General features: G+C 45.3%; 1 protein-coding gene across 1 annotated transcript in view; it reads right to left on the bottom strand.

Annotated features, from left to right (window-relative positions):
- Positions 1-348: 348 nt before the first annotated feature.
- Positions 349-17,318, bottom strand: part of RHOJ (ras homolog family member J) — a 68,400-nt gene continuing 51,430 nt past the window's right edge. The window contains exons 2-5 of the mRNA XM_087727441.1: positions 10,551-10,609; positions 9,733-9,897; positions 9,277-9,372; positions 349-2,533 (exon numbers count right to left, since the gene is read on the bottom strand). Coding sequence (XP_087583567.1) covers positions 2,387-2,533; positions 9,277-9,372; positions 9,733-9,897; positions 10,551-10,609 — 467 coding nt within the window. The 3' untranslated portion in view covers positions 349-2,386. The remainder of the gene's footprint in view (positions 2,534-9,276; positions 9,373-9,732; positions 9,898-10,550; positions 10,610-17,318) is intronic.

Consider the following 17,318-nt stretch of genomic DNA (forward strand, 5'->3'; position numbering starts at 1 on the left):
CTGAATTTTAATCCATATGGCCATGAGAATGCTGCAACAGTTGTAAATGTGGAAAATGGTCATCAGTCACTTTTTTCAGTGCTGTTGTAACTTTGAACAGTCATAAAATGAACTGTTGTAAGTCTAACCTCTGTAGAAAATCTGCCAATGTGGACACCAGGGACAAAGATCAAGAATCAGATTGTGAACATACTTGTTATATAGGACTCATACCTACCATGAGAGTTTCATTCAAACAATCTTCACTAAATTAACTAAAAAGTCCCTATTATTTATCAATACACACACACACACACACACACACACACACACACACACACACACATTAAAAACACACATACACAAATATATTTTCAAAATGTTTCTTTTAAGAATCATGTATCAATGATATAAATTGTAGAAAACATTTGCAAGGAAGGCATTTACAACAATAAAAGCCTGTTTGGTTATGATAGGTACTTTCTTGTGCTTTCCTAGCTGGGTGACAACCATTTTTTCCGTAATCACAAGTAGCTTCTAAGTTCTATGTTTATAGCTAGTTAAGCCTGATAGAAAGAACAGAAGTTGTGATTGCTTTCAATCACATAGCATCTATACTAATGAAGCTAGCCAAGCCTGGCCCCTCTGTGCAATTCCAAAGACTACCAGAGGAGGCCCTAGATTGGAATCGTTTTGCATCTGCATAGATTTATTGCCAACTGGATTGAATCAAGAGAGGCAGAATTGGCAAAAGCAATAGGAGAAAGAGGTGAAGCTACTGAAAAAGAGAGCAGTTGAAGCCATTTTGCATATGTTTCATCCCAAAACTGAACCTTCTAATGCTTCCACTGCTGCTCCTTCTAAAAATCCTTCATTTAGTAAGCATTTTGGTAGTTTCAATTAATTTTTCCAGGTCGGGGAAAGAGGTAAGAGTGGCGGTTCGTGTTTGTGTGTCTGTTTTGTGCGAGCACACATCCATGTGTGTGAGATGCATGTATCTGATTTTCTCAGGATTTCCTTGTGTTTTATCTCGAGCTGCCTTTTGATCTTGATTGTGCAAATTAGCATCTTTAGTAAGTGACCCCAGTTGTCCTAACTTATCTGGGCTCAGAAGTTAAACAGTTACAGGCTTAGTTAGTACTCGGATGGAAGACACCAAGGAATAATACCAGACCTATGGATTATCCTAAGAGTTAAAAAAAAAAAAACAATCCCAGAAGAAAACAATGGCCAATTGCTTTCTTGTCATTGTCAAGAAAATTAGTAATTAGAAACTGGATTTGAGCTGAGACCATCTACACCAGTGTTTCTCAACCTTAGCAACTTTTAGATGGCTGAACTTCATGCATTCTGGGAGCTGAAGGTTGAGGAACCTCATTTATACTGTTTAAAGGACAGTTTGTAGTTCTTATTGTAGTTATGCATAATGCTTGAATAATAATAATTCTAAGAAAAGAAGAAGTCTAGATTCGCAGATAGGACATATGTACATTTCCCCCTGAATTTTCTGACTTCTCAAATCCAGACAATTACAATTTTGAAATGATTTTGAAAAATGCACAATGTGAGAGCTTCAGATTTCATTTAAGAAGAGGAGAATTCTCACATGTTCAGTGGCAAAATGACAATGTAACCTGAGAGTATGTCTTTGGATTATGCTTCGTTTATAAAAGGAAGACAAGAATAGTGTATGAATGACTTTGAGTTCTGTGCCATCTCTTTCAAAAGCATTGCTGTGCATTCAGTTTGGAAAGATTGAATTGACACTGATCTTCTACATGAGTCAACATGGTTGACTCCTAAAAAATGTCTAAATGCCATTTTGTGTGTTTCAAGTTTAATCATTATTGCATATTCATACTGGGATTTACTATCTGCTGAAAACAAATATCTGCTGCAAACTCCATGTAGGTGTCAGGAAGGGCGTCCAGTTAGTAAATGCTCAGCTGCATCCAGCCACCCTGGCATTATCCTGAATTAAAGGACTACAGGGTCATAAAAAGAAAAAAAAATACTGGGATTTACTCATTTCTTCCTGTGGCTTGCTAATGACAAAGCTTGTTCTTTTTGGCTCAGGTGTAGGATTAGGATCCTTAGATCTTTTTTTTTTCCTTCCAGGTGCATCAGGGATTCTGACAATATCAAGAATTTCTAAAAGTTTTTTCCCCCTTGTATCTGCTGGCTAAGCAGAGAGAAATTATCACAACATGAACTTGTATTTACAGATGCATAGTCATTAGGGAAAAAAAACAAGCAAGACATGAAAACTCTACAAAGTTGCATTTGAGAGGAATCACAGATTCGGAAGAATCTTTTTATAAAGTAAGGGTTTTTTTTTCTGGTCACGTCCCTCTGTGCAGGATTGGAGTATTAACTGGCAACGCTGGTCCACTTTGAACTCCAGGCATCATAGAACTGAACAGCAGCTGCAACACTTGGCACAAAGTTTCTTCTTCCTCTTGGGATTGAAGATTGTGAGGATTGCTTCATCAAAGACAGTTTTCAGGCCTTTCTGGGTCAACGCTGAGCACTCTAAGTAGCACTGGGCTCCAATCTTGAATGAAAGAGAAAGAAAAAGAATGCTGTCAATGAGAAGTAAAGCAGAAGAAGAGACCTTGCTGGATCAGAGTGAAGGCCCACTTACTGTAGGTCAGCATCTTGTACCAAATGCCTCTGGGAACTCAGGAGCAAACCAGAAAGGTGCTCGCTCCTTTTGTTCCTAATTCCCATTAAAATGCAACTGAGATATACACGTGCTCAGTGCTGGGTCCAAATTGTATTTATGATTCTGTTTAGATACAGCGTTTGTTTATGTTGATCTAAGAAGAGTTTACCTTGAAGAAGATTTGGGATCAAACCATTTTTGGGGTCACGATAAATGACTGACCAGATTATGAATTTAGTTTAGTTTAGTTTAGTTTACTTTATTGTCATTGCACATCGTACAACGAAATTAAATTCCATCTTTAGTGTACATTATAACTATAAAAATAAAAACACCAAAACACATACTTCACATGCTATATAATTGAAATTGAAAACCCGATATTGCATTAATATTGCACTATACTGTAGAATTCAATATAGTTACTGCTCTGGGATAGAAGCTGTTTTTCAGCTTATTTGTCCTTGTTTTTATTATCCTGTACCGTCTAGTTCAAAAAAAGGGTGCCCAGGATGAGATGGATTTTTAAGAATGTTTTGAACTTTCCTAAGGCAGCGGGAGCTATAAAGCTCTTTCAAAGAGGGGAGAGGGCATCCAATGATCCTCTGGGCAATGACGTTGACCCTCTGGAGCGCTGTCCTATCTGCCACTATGCAATTGGCAAACCATACACAGGAACAGTAAGTTAAAATACTCTCCATGGTGCAGCAGTAGAAGGTCACCAGCAGTTTTTCATTCAGTTGTTGTTTCCTGAGAAGTCTCAGGTAGTATAATCTCTACTGTGCCCTTTTGACCAGTGAATTTTATTTAACCATGGGCAATAGGACAACATCTCCTGTAGCACCTGAGAATGCAGGTAGGTACTCTAGAAACAGGAATCTCTTCTTCTCATTTGTCCTCTTGACCCCCCCCCCAATCATTACCCAAGGATTTCCCTGCCTCCTACCTATCCTCTGAGGATGTCTTCTACAGAGGCCATGGAAAAACAGGAGAGTAATTCTTAAATTGCCATACACTGTAGAGTTAAAAATATAGGCATTGTATTTTAAGGTTCCCCCCCCCCCCTTGTATCTGCTGGCTAAGCAGAGAGTTTTGTAGCTTGGAGCGAAGGGAAGGACGCGACAAGAGTTAAGAGGAAAGTGACTTTATTCAGCTCATAGTAAACTCCGATTCAACGTGGCGTGTTTCGCGCCCTACATTTATACCCCCGGGTTTGAACGAGGAGCCAATGGGCGTCGAGCAGCTCGGCCAATCAGGGCGAGGATTGAACCGGCTCCGCCCGGGAACCAATCAGGAAGGAGTCCTTTGTTCGCGCGCTAGTTTTCCCGCGCTAGTATTCAACACCCCTCCCCCCCCAGTCAAAGAGTTCTTTTGGGAAGGGCAAACATAGTCTTGTAGGTAGGCGGGGCGGTGGCGTTCTCGCCCTGACCTTCGTGGCTCCCCGGCGGTCGTTGACGGGGGGGAGCCCGCTGGCTGAGGCGTGTCCGTGGTAGGGCGGTGAACCTGTGGTTCGGGCCCGCGGGAGAGAGCTGGCCCCGGGTCCCCTGTCCAATGTCCAACTGTCTGGGGTGGCGTTTCCGTGGCACCCGGAGTGTCCGGTTGCGGTCCCGTGCAGTCTGGTTGGGGTGTAGGTTCAGAGTCTCGATAAGGGCTTCGAGGAAAAGAGTAGCCGGTTGAGGCGTGTCTGTCCGGAAAGTTCGCATCGGCTTGCCTCTCGTTCCCCGGGTGGAAACGGTCCGATGGGGAAAAAATCAACGATGTTGGCTCCTGGTGTGAGCGGGTGTGCGCAGGGCTCGGGCCGTCTGTTTCCGCGGGAAGGCGACGCCTTAATTGGTCCACGTGGCGCCTCCATTGTGCTCCGTCGGCCAGGCCGACCCTGAAGGAACAGGGGCCGGTCAGAGCTGTGATGGTTGCGGAAACCCACCGTGGATCCCCGGAAAAGGAGCGGGCCCATACCGGATCCCCTAACTTAAACGCGTGGGAAGGGAGGGCCCCCAGGTTGCTCGGCAGATCCCCTGCGTAGAGTGGATGGAGCCTGTCTAGGGAGGTTCGCAATCTCCTACCCATCAAGAGCTCTGCGGGGCTTTTATTCGTCGTTGGGCAGGGTATGGAGTGCTGGCTCAAGAGGTAAGCCGCCACTCTTTCTTGCCAGTCGCCCTGGCCCATGCGGGCCAAGGCTTCTTTCGCTGAGCGAACTGCGCGCTCCGCCCGGCCATTGCTAGCTGGGTGATAGGGGGCTGTGGCCGCGTGTCTGATTCCTTGCTCGGCCAGGAATTCTTGGAACGTGGTGGAGGTAAACTGGGGCCCATTATCGGAAACTATCACATCCGGTAACCCATGGGTAGCGAACATCTTACGGAGGGCCCTCACTGTACTCTCCGCTGTGGTGGAGGTCATGATCACCAGCTCCACCCACTTAGAGTAAGCATCTACCACTATCATAAAGTTTCGGCCGTGGAAGGGACCGGCGAAATCAATATGTAAACGGGACCATGGGCCTCTAGGGATTTCCCACTCGCGAGGGGCGGCTGTGGGGGGATTCGGCCTGGAATTTTGGCATATTCTACATCGGCCTACATAATCTGCGATTTCGGAATCTAACAAGGGCCACCACACATAGCTACGGGCTAACGCTTTCATTCGTGCTATGCCTGGGTGGTTTTTATGGAGTGCAGGCAGGATTCGTGCCCGCAGGGCTGTGGGGATCACTACCCTATCCCCCCAGACAAGACACCCCCCATGAAGGGCGAGTTCGGCTTGTCGCATTTTGAATGGACGGAATTCTTCCGCTACCTTTTCCGTGGGCCACCCCCTCAAAACCCATGAAGCAATCTGAGATAGGACGGGGTCAGCCTTTGTGCAGGCTGCGACGTCCGCGGCCGAGACAGGGAGGTCGGATTCGGCGATGGACAGAACAGAGAGCGCGGGCACGTGGGCTGTGTCCGTCTCTGGCAGAGGGCAACGGCTTAGAGCGTCTGCGTGCCCTAGCTGTTTGCCCGGACGGTATAACAGCGTATACGAATACGCTGTTAGAAACTCCGTCCATCTAGTCATGCGGGGGGACAAAATGGGGGGAGTTGGCTTGTCGCCCGCCAGTAGCCCCAAGAGGGGCTTGTGATCCGTGACCAGGGTGAAATTCCTACCGTAGAGGTAGTCATGGAACCGCTTAATGCCGGAGACTGCAGCCAGGGCCTCTTTATCGATTTGGCTGTAGTTCCGCTCCGTGGAGGAGAGTGTCCGGGAATAGAAAGCTATGGGGGCTTCTGAGCCGTTCGGGAGGACGTGGCTCAGGACCGCCCCAACGCCATAGGGGGAGGCGTCGCAAGTCAGAATTAGAGGCATCCTATCGCTGTACTGGATTAGGACTGCCGATGAAGTTAAAATATCTTTTATAGCCGCGAACGCGTGCGCTTCACGGCTACCCCATTTCCAGGCCGCTGACCGGTCAAGTAGTCGGTGTAGCGGCTCAGCCAGTGACGCCTTGTGGGGGATAAAAGGGGCGTAGAAGTTTAGAAGCCCCAGGAAGGCCTGTAATTCCGCCCTAGAGGTGGGTGCGGGTGCGTTTTTGATGGCGGCAACTTTGGAAGGAGTGGGGTGGATGCCTTGGGCATCAATGAGGAACCCCAAGAACTCAACTTTGGGAACAGCAATTTCGCATTTGCTGCGCTTTAATTTCAGTCCTGCCTCCCTAAAACGTGTGAGGACCTCCCGCAGTGTTTTCAGGAGTTCCGAGTGGCTGGGGGCTGCGACCAGGACGTCGTCGAAGTAAGGAACGACGCCTGGGAGCCCGTGGAGCAACCGCTCCATGAGGCTCTGGAAAATCCCAGGGGCAACCGAGACGCCGAATTGTAGGCGGCGGCAACGGAAGGCCCCACGGTGGGTGACGATGGTCTGGGCTGTAGCCGCATCGTCGTCTACGGGAAGCTGCTGGTAGGCCTGTGCCATGTCTAGCTTGGCGAAAATGCGGCCCTGTCCTAAGGAGTGGAGTAGGTGCTGCACTACGGGAACCGGATACGGGTTTGCCTGCAGGGCCAAATTGATGGTCGACTTGTAGTCGGCACATATTCTCACCGATCCGTCGGGTTTGACCGGGAGGACTATGGGGGTTTCCCAACGGGCGTGATCTACGGGCTCGAGTACCCCTTGCTCAATAAGTTTGTCCAGTTCTGCGTCTACTTTTGCTCGCAATGCGAAGGGAACCCTGCGTGCCTTTAGTCTAACGGGAGCGACCTGGGGGTCGAGGCAGAGGGAAATGGGGGTGCCCTTATAACAGCCCAATCTCCCATCAAATACGTCTGAGAACTCGTCTAGGACGCTATCTACGGCGAGGGGAACTACCCTGTGTACCCCTTCTATGGTGAGGCCCAAAGCGGAGAACCATTCCAACCCCAGGAGAGCGGGCAGGTTGTTTCTAACGACTAAAACTGGGAGTTTCCCTTTAAAATTCCCGTATTCCACCCGGATGTGGTATATCCCGGCTGTGGGAATCCCATTTCCCTGGTAGTCTAGGAGGGAGACCCGGGCGGGGCGCAGCTTTCTCTGGGGAACCCCGGGGCAAAGGCGGGAGAACAAAGCCCAAGATAGGAGAGAACGGGATGAACCAGAGTCCACCTCCATTTGGCAAAGCTGACCTTCGAGCCGGACGGCGGTGCTTATTTTCCGGTGGCCGGCAGGAACGTGGGATGCCTGGTAGACCACGCAGTCAGCGCTGGAGGGCTGGTAGGTTGAGTAGCAGTCCTCAGTGCGCTTCGCGGGACGTGGTTGCTGGCGGCGTTGCGGCGCCGGGCGCTGGTTGCTGGGTTGCATGAACGACGGGGCTGGCAGGGGAGCCCGGCATACTCTGGCGAGGTGCCCTTCTCCTCGGCAGCGGCGGCAAACGGCAGAGCGGTACGGGCAGGCTGCGCGGCTGTGGCGGCCGCCACATCCGCGGCAAGGTGCGTTTGATGCTGGCTGAACGGGCGCCGGCGGTTGCTGGGGTGGCCTCTGCTTCGGCTGCATCCTCATCTGGCCAACGATTTCCTCCTCCTCCTCCTCGTCTTCGGCAGGGGAGAGATCGTCGACGAGGTTCGTCTGGGTGGACGGCCCCGCGGCGGGTTGTGCGGGGGGGTTTAGCTGGAGGCGTTCCATGTCGGCCGTGGATTGTTCGGAGAGTTCGGCTGCTCGCGCTATCTCCACGGCTTGCATCAGGGTAATCTTGTGATTCCGGAGTAATCGGCCGCGTAAATGTGCGTCGCGGACCCCGCACACAAACTGTTCCGCAAGATTCTCCTCCAGGTCTGCGAAATCACACTGGGCGGCCACGGTGCGCAAAGCCTCCAGAAAATGGCTAATGGACTCGTTGGCCCTTTGTACTCGGCGGCGGAAAGCGAAACGGCGTGCAAACAGAGAGGGTGAGGGAGCGTAGTGGTTCCTCAGCCTGGACATCAGCTCGGCCCACCCAAGTTTGTAGGCTGGCCTCGGGGCGGCCAGGGCTCTCGCAGAGGCGAACATGGACGGCTCACAGCAGGACAGGAAGAAACTGCACTTCTCCTCGTCGGTCTGAGCCTGGTTTTTCGAGGCGATCAGGTAGCACTCGAACCGCTCCATGAACCCGTCCCATGATTCTCCGGTGGCTCCGCCGAATGGCGCGAAAGGAGGAAGCGATGACGCCATCGTGATGTGGAGCCGGAGAGAGGGAGAGAATGACGGAGAAAATTTCGCGTTCGCTGCCGGCGTTCTTGGTCCGAGGATAGCGTGTTAGCTGGTTCAGACGCGGTGGCAGCTGGCTGTTCTTCTCCGTGGTCGCGGGAATCGGTATCCCACCTTCGTCGCCAGTTTTGTAGCTTGGAGCGAAGGGAAGGACGCGACAAGAGTTAAGAGGAAAGTGACTTTATTCAGCTCATAGTAAACTCCGATTCAACGTGGCGTGTTTCGCGCCCTACATTTATACCCCCGGGTTTGAACGAGGAGCCAATGGGCGTCGAGCAGCTCGGCCAATCAGGGCGAGGATTGAACCGGCTCCGCCCGGGAACCAATCAGGAAGGAGTCCTTTGTTCGCGCGCTAGTTTTCCCGCGCTAGTATTCAACAGAGAGAAATCATAGTTTGTGGTGCTACCCCAACTGACTCATTGTTTCTGAGCTGGTTCCATCAGTTCCCTCAATGGAAGAAATGAAACAAAAGTAAAATAATTAAAATGTGTGTATCTATTAAGCTGGGAACCAAGTCTAAAATAATGGCAACATGATTGGGGCTATTCACATAATTGAAATCGGCGAGAAGCCAAGCTAAAAGTAGACAGGTTTTTTGAAATTTCTCTCCAGATGTATTGAGATAACAACAACCCAAATTTCATTGACCAATGTCTAGGAACGCTAGGACTTAAAGTCTTTCTAAAAGCTACCAATTTTGGGAAGGTTTTCCTAAGGGCCAGCATACAAAAGACTTTAGATGGTGAAAATAAGTTATACTATACAATAAAAATCAAGATCTACGAAGACTCTTATAAGATCTATTATTTCATATTTCTTACGAGACAACAATGAGTGAATGAAATATTTGGTCTGTTTAGCCCTCAGAAAATGAGAAAGGCTTTTGGCTTAACTCCGATGATATCAATTTAGGAACAATTACTGTTGTTGAAGGAAAACAGTACCTCTTTGGCCAATTTGATGCCATGTTCATAAGTCAGGGGCTTCTCTTTCATGTATAATAACCGAGCCAAAGTTTTGGGGTCATCTCGAAGGTCAATCTAGAAATATACAGACAAACAGAAAACTTAAATACTTAGATCCTTGTCTCTCTAATTCTCAAATAATAAATTTCATCAGCAAAATGCTCAGATCTATTTGAACAACTTGTACTGAAAATGAGTATGGAAATCAGTATGGAAGAAGTAACGTCTCACCTACATCTGTAATTACAGTGGACCAAAATAAGACAAACTATCCAACCCCCCCTTCATTTATCAAAGTCTTTTGATCCTTTTGTGATCAAACATAATTCATTGCAGGAAAGTTTTCCCTGCTATTCCCTCAATTAGGTTGTATTTCACAGAGTATCCTAGTCTACAACTGATGGACATTCCCACTGTTTCTTTTTGGTTATTTACCTGTGTTCCTATCAGAACATAAGGCACATGTGGCATGCAGACTTTCAATTCTGGAACCCATTCCTCTTGGACATTGTGATAGGAAGCAGGGTTTACCACAGAGAAACAGATCAAAAACACATCTGTGTTGGGGTAGGAGAGGGGTCTCAGTTGATTGTAGTCCTCCTGTCAGAGAAAACAAGTACACAGGATGAGACCGAGAATTGCTATTTGGTCTCGGTTGCAGGGAATTCACTTCTTATTCAAAAATGTGAAAGGAAAAGGTAGGAAGACTTCGGAATCTTTGAAGATGCTCCAAAGCTGCACAAGTTGCTCAAGAATATTACTATTATGTGGATGATAGCTTTAGAAACAGTCTCTTAAATTAACCAGAAGGTGGTGCTAGTTGCCAGCGTAAACCACAAGATTGGCTTTCACATTTTCAAGTTGCTACTACTGTATTCTGAGAGGCAAACACTGAAATCAATTTAGAAAGGTCAGAAAGAAAGCTAGCGGGATAAAGGAAGACAATCCACAGCATTGAGATGGCTGTTCTTAATGATATGAGAAGGCGGCCTCATCAAAGTTTTATGCCAAGAGAAACCTGCGACATCTCTTAAGAGGCAGAAAACTGGATTTGCTCTTATTCATCATATCTGATATTGTAAGTTTAGGGTGGTAATTATATGATAGTTTTTGTAGAAATGTATATATTTCTATCTTTACAGAAATGTAAAATGTCTATTTCAGAATGTCATAAGGAAAGGAAAACAGCTTTGTTATTCATGACTGAAAGAGTATGGCCTGAAAACAATAAATAAACTGGAGATGTTACTTACCTGTCCTGCTGTGTCATAAAGTCCAAGCAAATGTTGCCTGCCTCCAACTGTCACAGTAACTGTAAAAGGAGGAGATGTAGAAGAGAAAATACTTATTATTTATTAAATTTATATGCTGCATAACTCCCAATGACTCTAGGCCCGTAATGGCAGACCTATGGCATGCGTGCTATGCAGTGCTGTCTATGGGCATGCAAGCCGTTGCACCCAGTTCAGGTCCACCACACATGCGTGGGAAGTGGGGTGCATGCATGTACGGGGAGTGGGATGTGTGTGTGGGACACACAGACATGTGTGGGGGTGGGGCACATGTGGGGATGCGCACATGCACTGGGAACATGCAAGGGTCTGTGCATACATGCGTGGATGGGGCACATGCACAGAGCCATACACACATTTCATTTTGGGAGTTTGGGTGTGCAGGGGGCAGGGCGCATGCATGGGGGCTGCATGCGCATTGCATTTTGGGTGTTCGGGCATGCACACACTTGGGTTAGCCATCGTGGCTCTAGGCAATTTACATGCCATTTAAAACTTTAAAACAAGATATGAATATAATAATATAAAGGGTAAAAATGGCAGAGCTAACAAACCCAGATGGAAACAAAAGAAGAAAAAGGGGCTTCAATCATGCTCGCCAAAGACTTGAAGAGCTAAGCCACATGGAACAATTCAGCCATAGTTCAGTTATTTATCTGCTTACACGCAACAGACAGAATCTTGCCAGACTAAATCCTTACTAGCCCCAGCCTAATGGACATACCCTGGGAGATTCTATGGAGTGGCTATCTGAATTCTCTTTTTCTGTCTGTTATCCATCTCCGGGCTATGCTTCTTCTTTTCTGCCCTCCCCGCTTTCTAGAATTTATTCCTTCTTTCTGAGAAACTGCCACTTTGCTATAGTCCTTCACATCAGCTCCCCCTCCATGGCATCTCCCTCACAGGGCCCTTTGAAATACCAGCTGGATGGGGACATTCAGATCTTGAGAGGAATGTCATTTCTCAGTCAGGGACTGCTTCAGAGAAGGTACATTTCTAGAGTCCCAATAGTTAGCATTGAACTGACAAGCAAATAAGCATCTTGCTAGTGGTCCCCCCCCCACCCTTTTCTTATTTTTGAACCATTTGCAAGCTATATTTTTCCCAAACTGATTTCTTGCTCTTGAGTTTGCTTGATAAGCAAAAACACTCAAATATCGTATCTGATGCTGCTTCTGAACATAAGTCTGGGTACTTGAGAGACCGCATGCTGCCAATTACCTCCCAAAGATCCATTAGATCACACAGGGTCGGCCTCCTCCGGGTTCCGTCCACCAGCCAATGCCATCTGGCTACTACCCGGGGGAGGGCCTTCTCTGTGGCAGCTCCGGCCCTTTGGAACGTACTCCCCACAGAGATTCGGACCCTCACCTCTCTCCAGGCCTTCTGGAAAGCCGTCAAAACCTGGCTGTGCCGGCAAGCCTGGGGTTGACGAGTTCCCCTCCCCTCTCGACCTGTGTGGTTGTGTGATTCTTGGCTATTTTAACTGCTTGTATTGTGTTCTATGTTCCCTTTCCCCCCTTTGAGTTGTTCGCCGCCCTGAGTCTCTCCCGGAAAAGGGCGGCATATAAATAAAACAAATCTAATCTAATCTAATCTAAGTATTCTATCTACAACATAGCTGTAGAGAACATGAATCTTTATGAATCTAACCAGGTTCTTATTACAGAGATCCTATAGAGATTTAACTGTGATGGGTATTAGCATATTTGTTGTCCAACATAATTGAAACATATAACATTGGAGAACTCCATACATAGATATATATAGAGTAACATTGTTGTGGATATTCCTTGGACATGTCCCCAAAACTTTGAAGTTACGCATAAGTAAGGTAACTAGGAAACTGGGATTATCCAAGATAATTTTGAAAAGAATGACTCCATAGATTTAGGCTTTGATTACAGTTAGGAATATTTTCCCACTATGTGTTTCATAGATTCTGTAATGTTCTTTGTGTATTGCAGAAAGCTGACCTTTGGCATATAGAGCCTTGTTTGTTTATTTATATCTCACTTTTATTATTTTTTACAAATAACTCAAGGCAAACACCCCAGCACACCTTCCTCTTCCTGTTTTTCCCACAATAAAACCCTGTGAAGTGAAATGGGCTGAGAGAAGGACTGGCCCAAAATCACCCAGCTGGTTTTCACATATGAGGCTGGATTTCAACTCATGATGACTTTCTAGTCTGGTGCATTAACCACTAAACCAAGCGGCCTCTCTAGTTTGCATTATTAGCACTCTTTGGCTACAAGGGGACGTCATTAGGATCAAGGAGAGGCCACTAGATGGCAGATCCTTGAACCCTTGCAACATAGAGTTGCATTTCTCTGCCACAGGCTGTGGTGAATAGTTTGGATCACAAGGTACTGCCCCTAGAGAAGAAAGTTTGCACAACTCCTGTCAGAGGTGGAGACCAAGGCTTTTCCAAGATAAGATGAGTGCTTCACACTACTATTACCATCTTTTAGACTACTGCATACGATGCATGAACTTTATGGGAGACTGTCTTTAGAAACTTTAGAAATTTGTTTATTTATACAATTGATAGGATGCCTGACTCCCAACATGTTACATGGGAACACCTGTATTGCAAGCTCTCCATTAACTGTACCAGAGGCAGTATTCAGCAGGTTCTGACCAGTTCTGGAGAACTGGTAGCGGAAATTTTGAGTAGTTCAGAGAACCGGTAAATACTACCTCTGATTGGCCCTGCCCCCATCTATTCTCTGCCACCTGAGTCCCAGCTGATCGGGAGGAAATGGGGATTTTGCAGTATCCTTCCCTTGGAGTGGGGAGGGAATGGGGATTTTACAGTATCCTTCCCCTGCCACACCCACCAAGTCACATCCACAGAACCGCTAGTAAAAATTTTTGAATCCCACCACTGGACTGTATCCTCTTTAAGGTCCTGAGTCAAGTAATTACTCTTTCCCAATGGATATGCTTTAAGATTATCTGACATGGCCCTTGCTACAGTATATTATTTTTCTTTTTTCACACTTGAATGGATGACTTTTTTAAAAATTAAGTGTATACAGAAAGCAAGGTTAAAAAGAAGAAAGATTCTTTCTAATGTCTTACTGTTTTGATGAGATACGATTGATAGTCACAAAGCAAAGCTCTTATGTTATACATTTACATCTTCCCATATGTACTGGTCAAAATGTTCTGGTGTGGGTTCTGTCCTTCCCCTAAAGCAGGGCTGTATGATTTTTACTGCATCAGGAATCATATTGATTGTTGAGTGGCACACCATGTAGAATTGTGCTTTGCTTGCATTACATGTAATTAAAATTAACAGTTTTATAATTATAACTTACATCAATGGTGGGATTCAGCCAGTTCGCACCACTTTGGGAGCAGAGGTGGGTTCCTACCAGTTCAGCCCGGTACGGTTGATTAGGTAGTAAGTCGGCCTGCCACATCTCTGAACCAGTTCTATCGGGGGCTCCATTGGCACTGCCATCTTGTTTTTGTAAGTACATTTTTAAAATACTGCTCATGTGCGTGTAGTGTGTGTTAAGCGCATGCACAAAGTGCATCCCTGAGTGAACCAGCAGTAGTAGCAGCCAGAACCCACCCCTGTTCAGGAGAACCAGTTGTTAACTTTCTGAGCAGTTTGGTGAACTGATGGTTGGCAGAAATCATTAGGGCAGAGATCCGGTGGTCAAATTATTTGAATCCCACCACTGGCTTATATGATTACTTTGCAGCAATATATTTAACCATTTTCCACTTATGTCACCATTCAAAATACTTGGTTATAACTTTTAGAGGTCTTTGAGAGGCTCACCCAAATTTCTTGGAGGGGGGAAGTTGCATGTAGTTCTCAGATGGTATATTTCTACTATCAAGGCATTAGACCACAGAAGCATAAATGACTTAGACAGCCCCCTATCCAAAAAGTCATCTGATGTCTGCTTAGTTTTACAGATTAATAATTATATTTGGCTGCCATTACATGACTCATTGTTTGGTTGGATCACCTCCTTTGGCAAAAGGACTAGATGGAATCTGTTGCACGAAAAGAAAACTGGAGCTCAGCTGGGAGAACAGCTGTGAGGATTAGGACATTCTTGCAACAGATCCCGTAGTGTATATTCTGCGATATGGAAAACAGAAATCAAAACCTAAACTTTAGTTGGTGCAAAATGAAACCCTGAAAATGGCCTTATCATATTTTTTTGTCTATTATTTATTTGTTTACTCACTAAAATGTGTATGCTACTTACTTGAGTAACTCCAAAGGAAAGTAGTACTTAATAAGGAGCTATGCATTAAGGATTGCACTAGATTTGCCTGAAATCTGGATTCTATGATAGTTTGAAGCAGGGGTGGGTTTCTGCCAGTTCTCATCTCTTCTATAGAAGATGTTCCACCAGTTCTCATCTCTTCTATAGAAGACGTTCCACAAATCTACAGTGCCATTTAGAACCGGTTCCAGCGTCCTCCCCCCGCCAGTCCGCACATCATCAAGATGAAGAGTGAGAGGAGGAATTCTGGGACTTGAAGTCCACAAGTCTTAAAGCTCAAGTTTGAACACCCCTGGGCTTTTTTTCTTAAGGGTTAGCAGTGCAAGGGTCTTGTAATGTGACAGCTTTAAGACTTGCATGCTTCAAATGCCAGAGTTTCTGAGCCAACATTTTGGTTGCTAAGCAAGAGCGTTGTTAAGTGAGTTTCACCACATTTTACAAATTGGCCATGCCCACCCAGTCACATGGCCGGCAAGCCACTTCCACCAAGCAGGCCATACCTACAGAAGAGATTCTTTTTTTGAAACCCACCACTGCTGTAATGCATACTTCTAGTTTATGCTTAGTTTCTCTAAATTATCAAGTACATTGATATTAAGGAATCTGTATACATCTGTAGATATCTATTAATATACTACATCTACATTCCACGTGGGATAACTCAACATGATAAACATTATCCACCACTGTTTCTTCGACATTATTTCCATTCACAAAGATAACATTTACCATATTGAGTTATCCCATGTGGAATGTAGATGAATATTAATATAGACAGTACATGGATTGCCCATAGTGAGCTGTCCCACACAGAGTTGGCTGCGGCAAGATGGCCATGGTGATTTGGCTGTGGTGATTTCAAGGGTGATTTCAATGGGAGAATGATGATCCAGTGTTCAACTATTGGATCTAATCTTTATGTACTGCCCCAATGTATTCTATTTGGTTTTCCGCTATGTCTACAGAGGATTGGAAGCAAGGGATAATGTTTTGATCAAAGTACTGATTCTAATACTCTTACAGTTAATTTCAGAAGCTGGAGATACTGCTCATAGAAAAAACACTGTAAGAACGCATAAAGATGTATGCTCATTATGTAAAAATAAAGAATATGTACACAATATAAGTATTTTAAGGAAGCAGTGCAAGTCGTCCGTGTAAGATTAAGGCAATATTTGGATATTAACACATTCTAAAAATCACACATAATCTTTGTTAGAATTTGGTTTAAATAAATGTACCAAATTAGTTTTGTTTCTTCTTGGTTTCAGTAACTGATTTAAATGGCCTTGACTGATATTTATTCTAACAGTGATACACGCTTTAGAGCAGTGAGCTGGCTTCAGAGATGTGAGCTATTGTTTTGTTTTGTTTAACTAGAGTGTACTACACTCAGATGTCATTATGAATCAAGGGGAACAGGGCACAGATAAGCCCTTAGATACAAATCTTGTGAACAAAAGGCTCGAGGTTCAGGTCCTTATCACTCAACCACTTACACGTTATTTCTTGTTTTCCTTATTTCAGCCAACAATAGGTGGGAAGAAGTACCTCTTAGGGATATTGGTAGGAACTGAGGACATTACTTTAGTCCAGATCAAACTATTTGTTCATTAACGTCTGCAATTTTTCTTCTGATTTGAAATAATAAAGACTCTTCTCTAGAGCTGAGTTCAGTGCTATTTTCTACCCATCCTTGAGTTGGCAGAAGAAAACTGAATATTAGGATCTCATTTATGTATTCATCACATCACATTGGGTGGTCTACAATAAATCCTGCCCCTATTTCTGTTTCTATTCACTGCACTTCTTGGACTTCCTAAGCCTAAGATTTTACATGCTTTGAGGACACCCTGAGATAGAATTAGAATAAGGAGTAAAATAATTTTTTAACAGTGGTACAGCTTAAGAATGACTTAAGAATGATTTATCTCTACCTTAGTCATTGGCTGAGGATGAAATGGAGACAGCAACATGGGGATACAGGAGAGATAGGTGTTGCCAAAGCATGTTTGTGCCACACTTAGGTGCCAAAGAGCCTTTTCACAGCTGTGATTGATTAGCAGCAACCCAGATGTTGCTATGGTGACATAAAGCCTAGTGTTATATTATCACAACATTGGCTGAATGGTACCATAAATGGCTAACGTGAATGTTTGGGTTCTTTAGTTTGATCATCTATTTTTAATTGAGTAGTAAGGACTGACCTTGGGCAGGTGCTTTACCACGGTCTCATAAGAATTAACTGGGAATCAAGTACTTTTGCTCAACTGCTGCAAATCAATCAAACATTTACCAGCCAGATCAAACTTTCTACTAAGAGGTGTGCTTTCTGTCTATTATAGGCTTGGGGTGATAAGTTACAATGGCAGACAGATTAACTGCTCAGCAGGATTTCCATAGGAAAGTTTCCTGAGGCTGATAGACAACCCCGGGGCTTTGATATTTATTGGGCGATCTTGGGAACCGA

The sequence above is a fragment of the Thamnophis sirtalis genome, unplaced genomic scaffold (assembly GCF_051295495.1).
Source record: "Thamnophis sirtalis isolate CommonGarterSnake01/CBP01778 unplaced genomic scaffold, rThaSir2_p1.2 scaffold_1, whole genome shotgun sequence".
Classification (NCBI taxonomy): domain Eukaryota; kingdom Metazoa; phylum Chordata; class Lepidosauria; order Squamata; family Natricidae; genus Thamnophis; species Thamnophis sirtalis.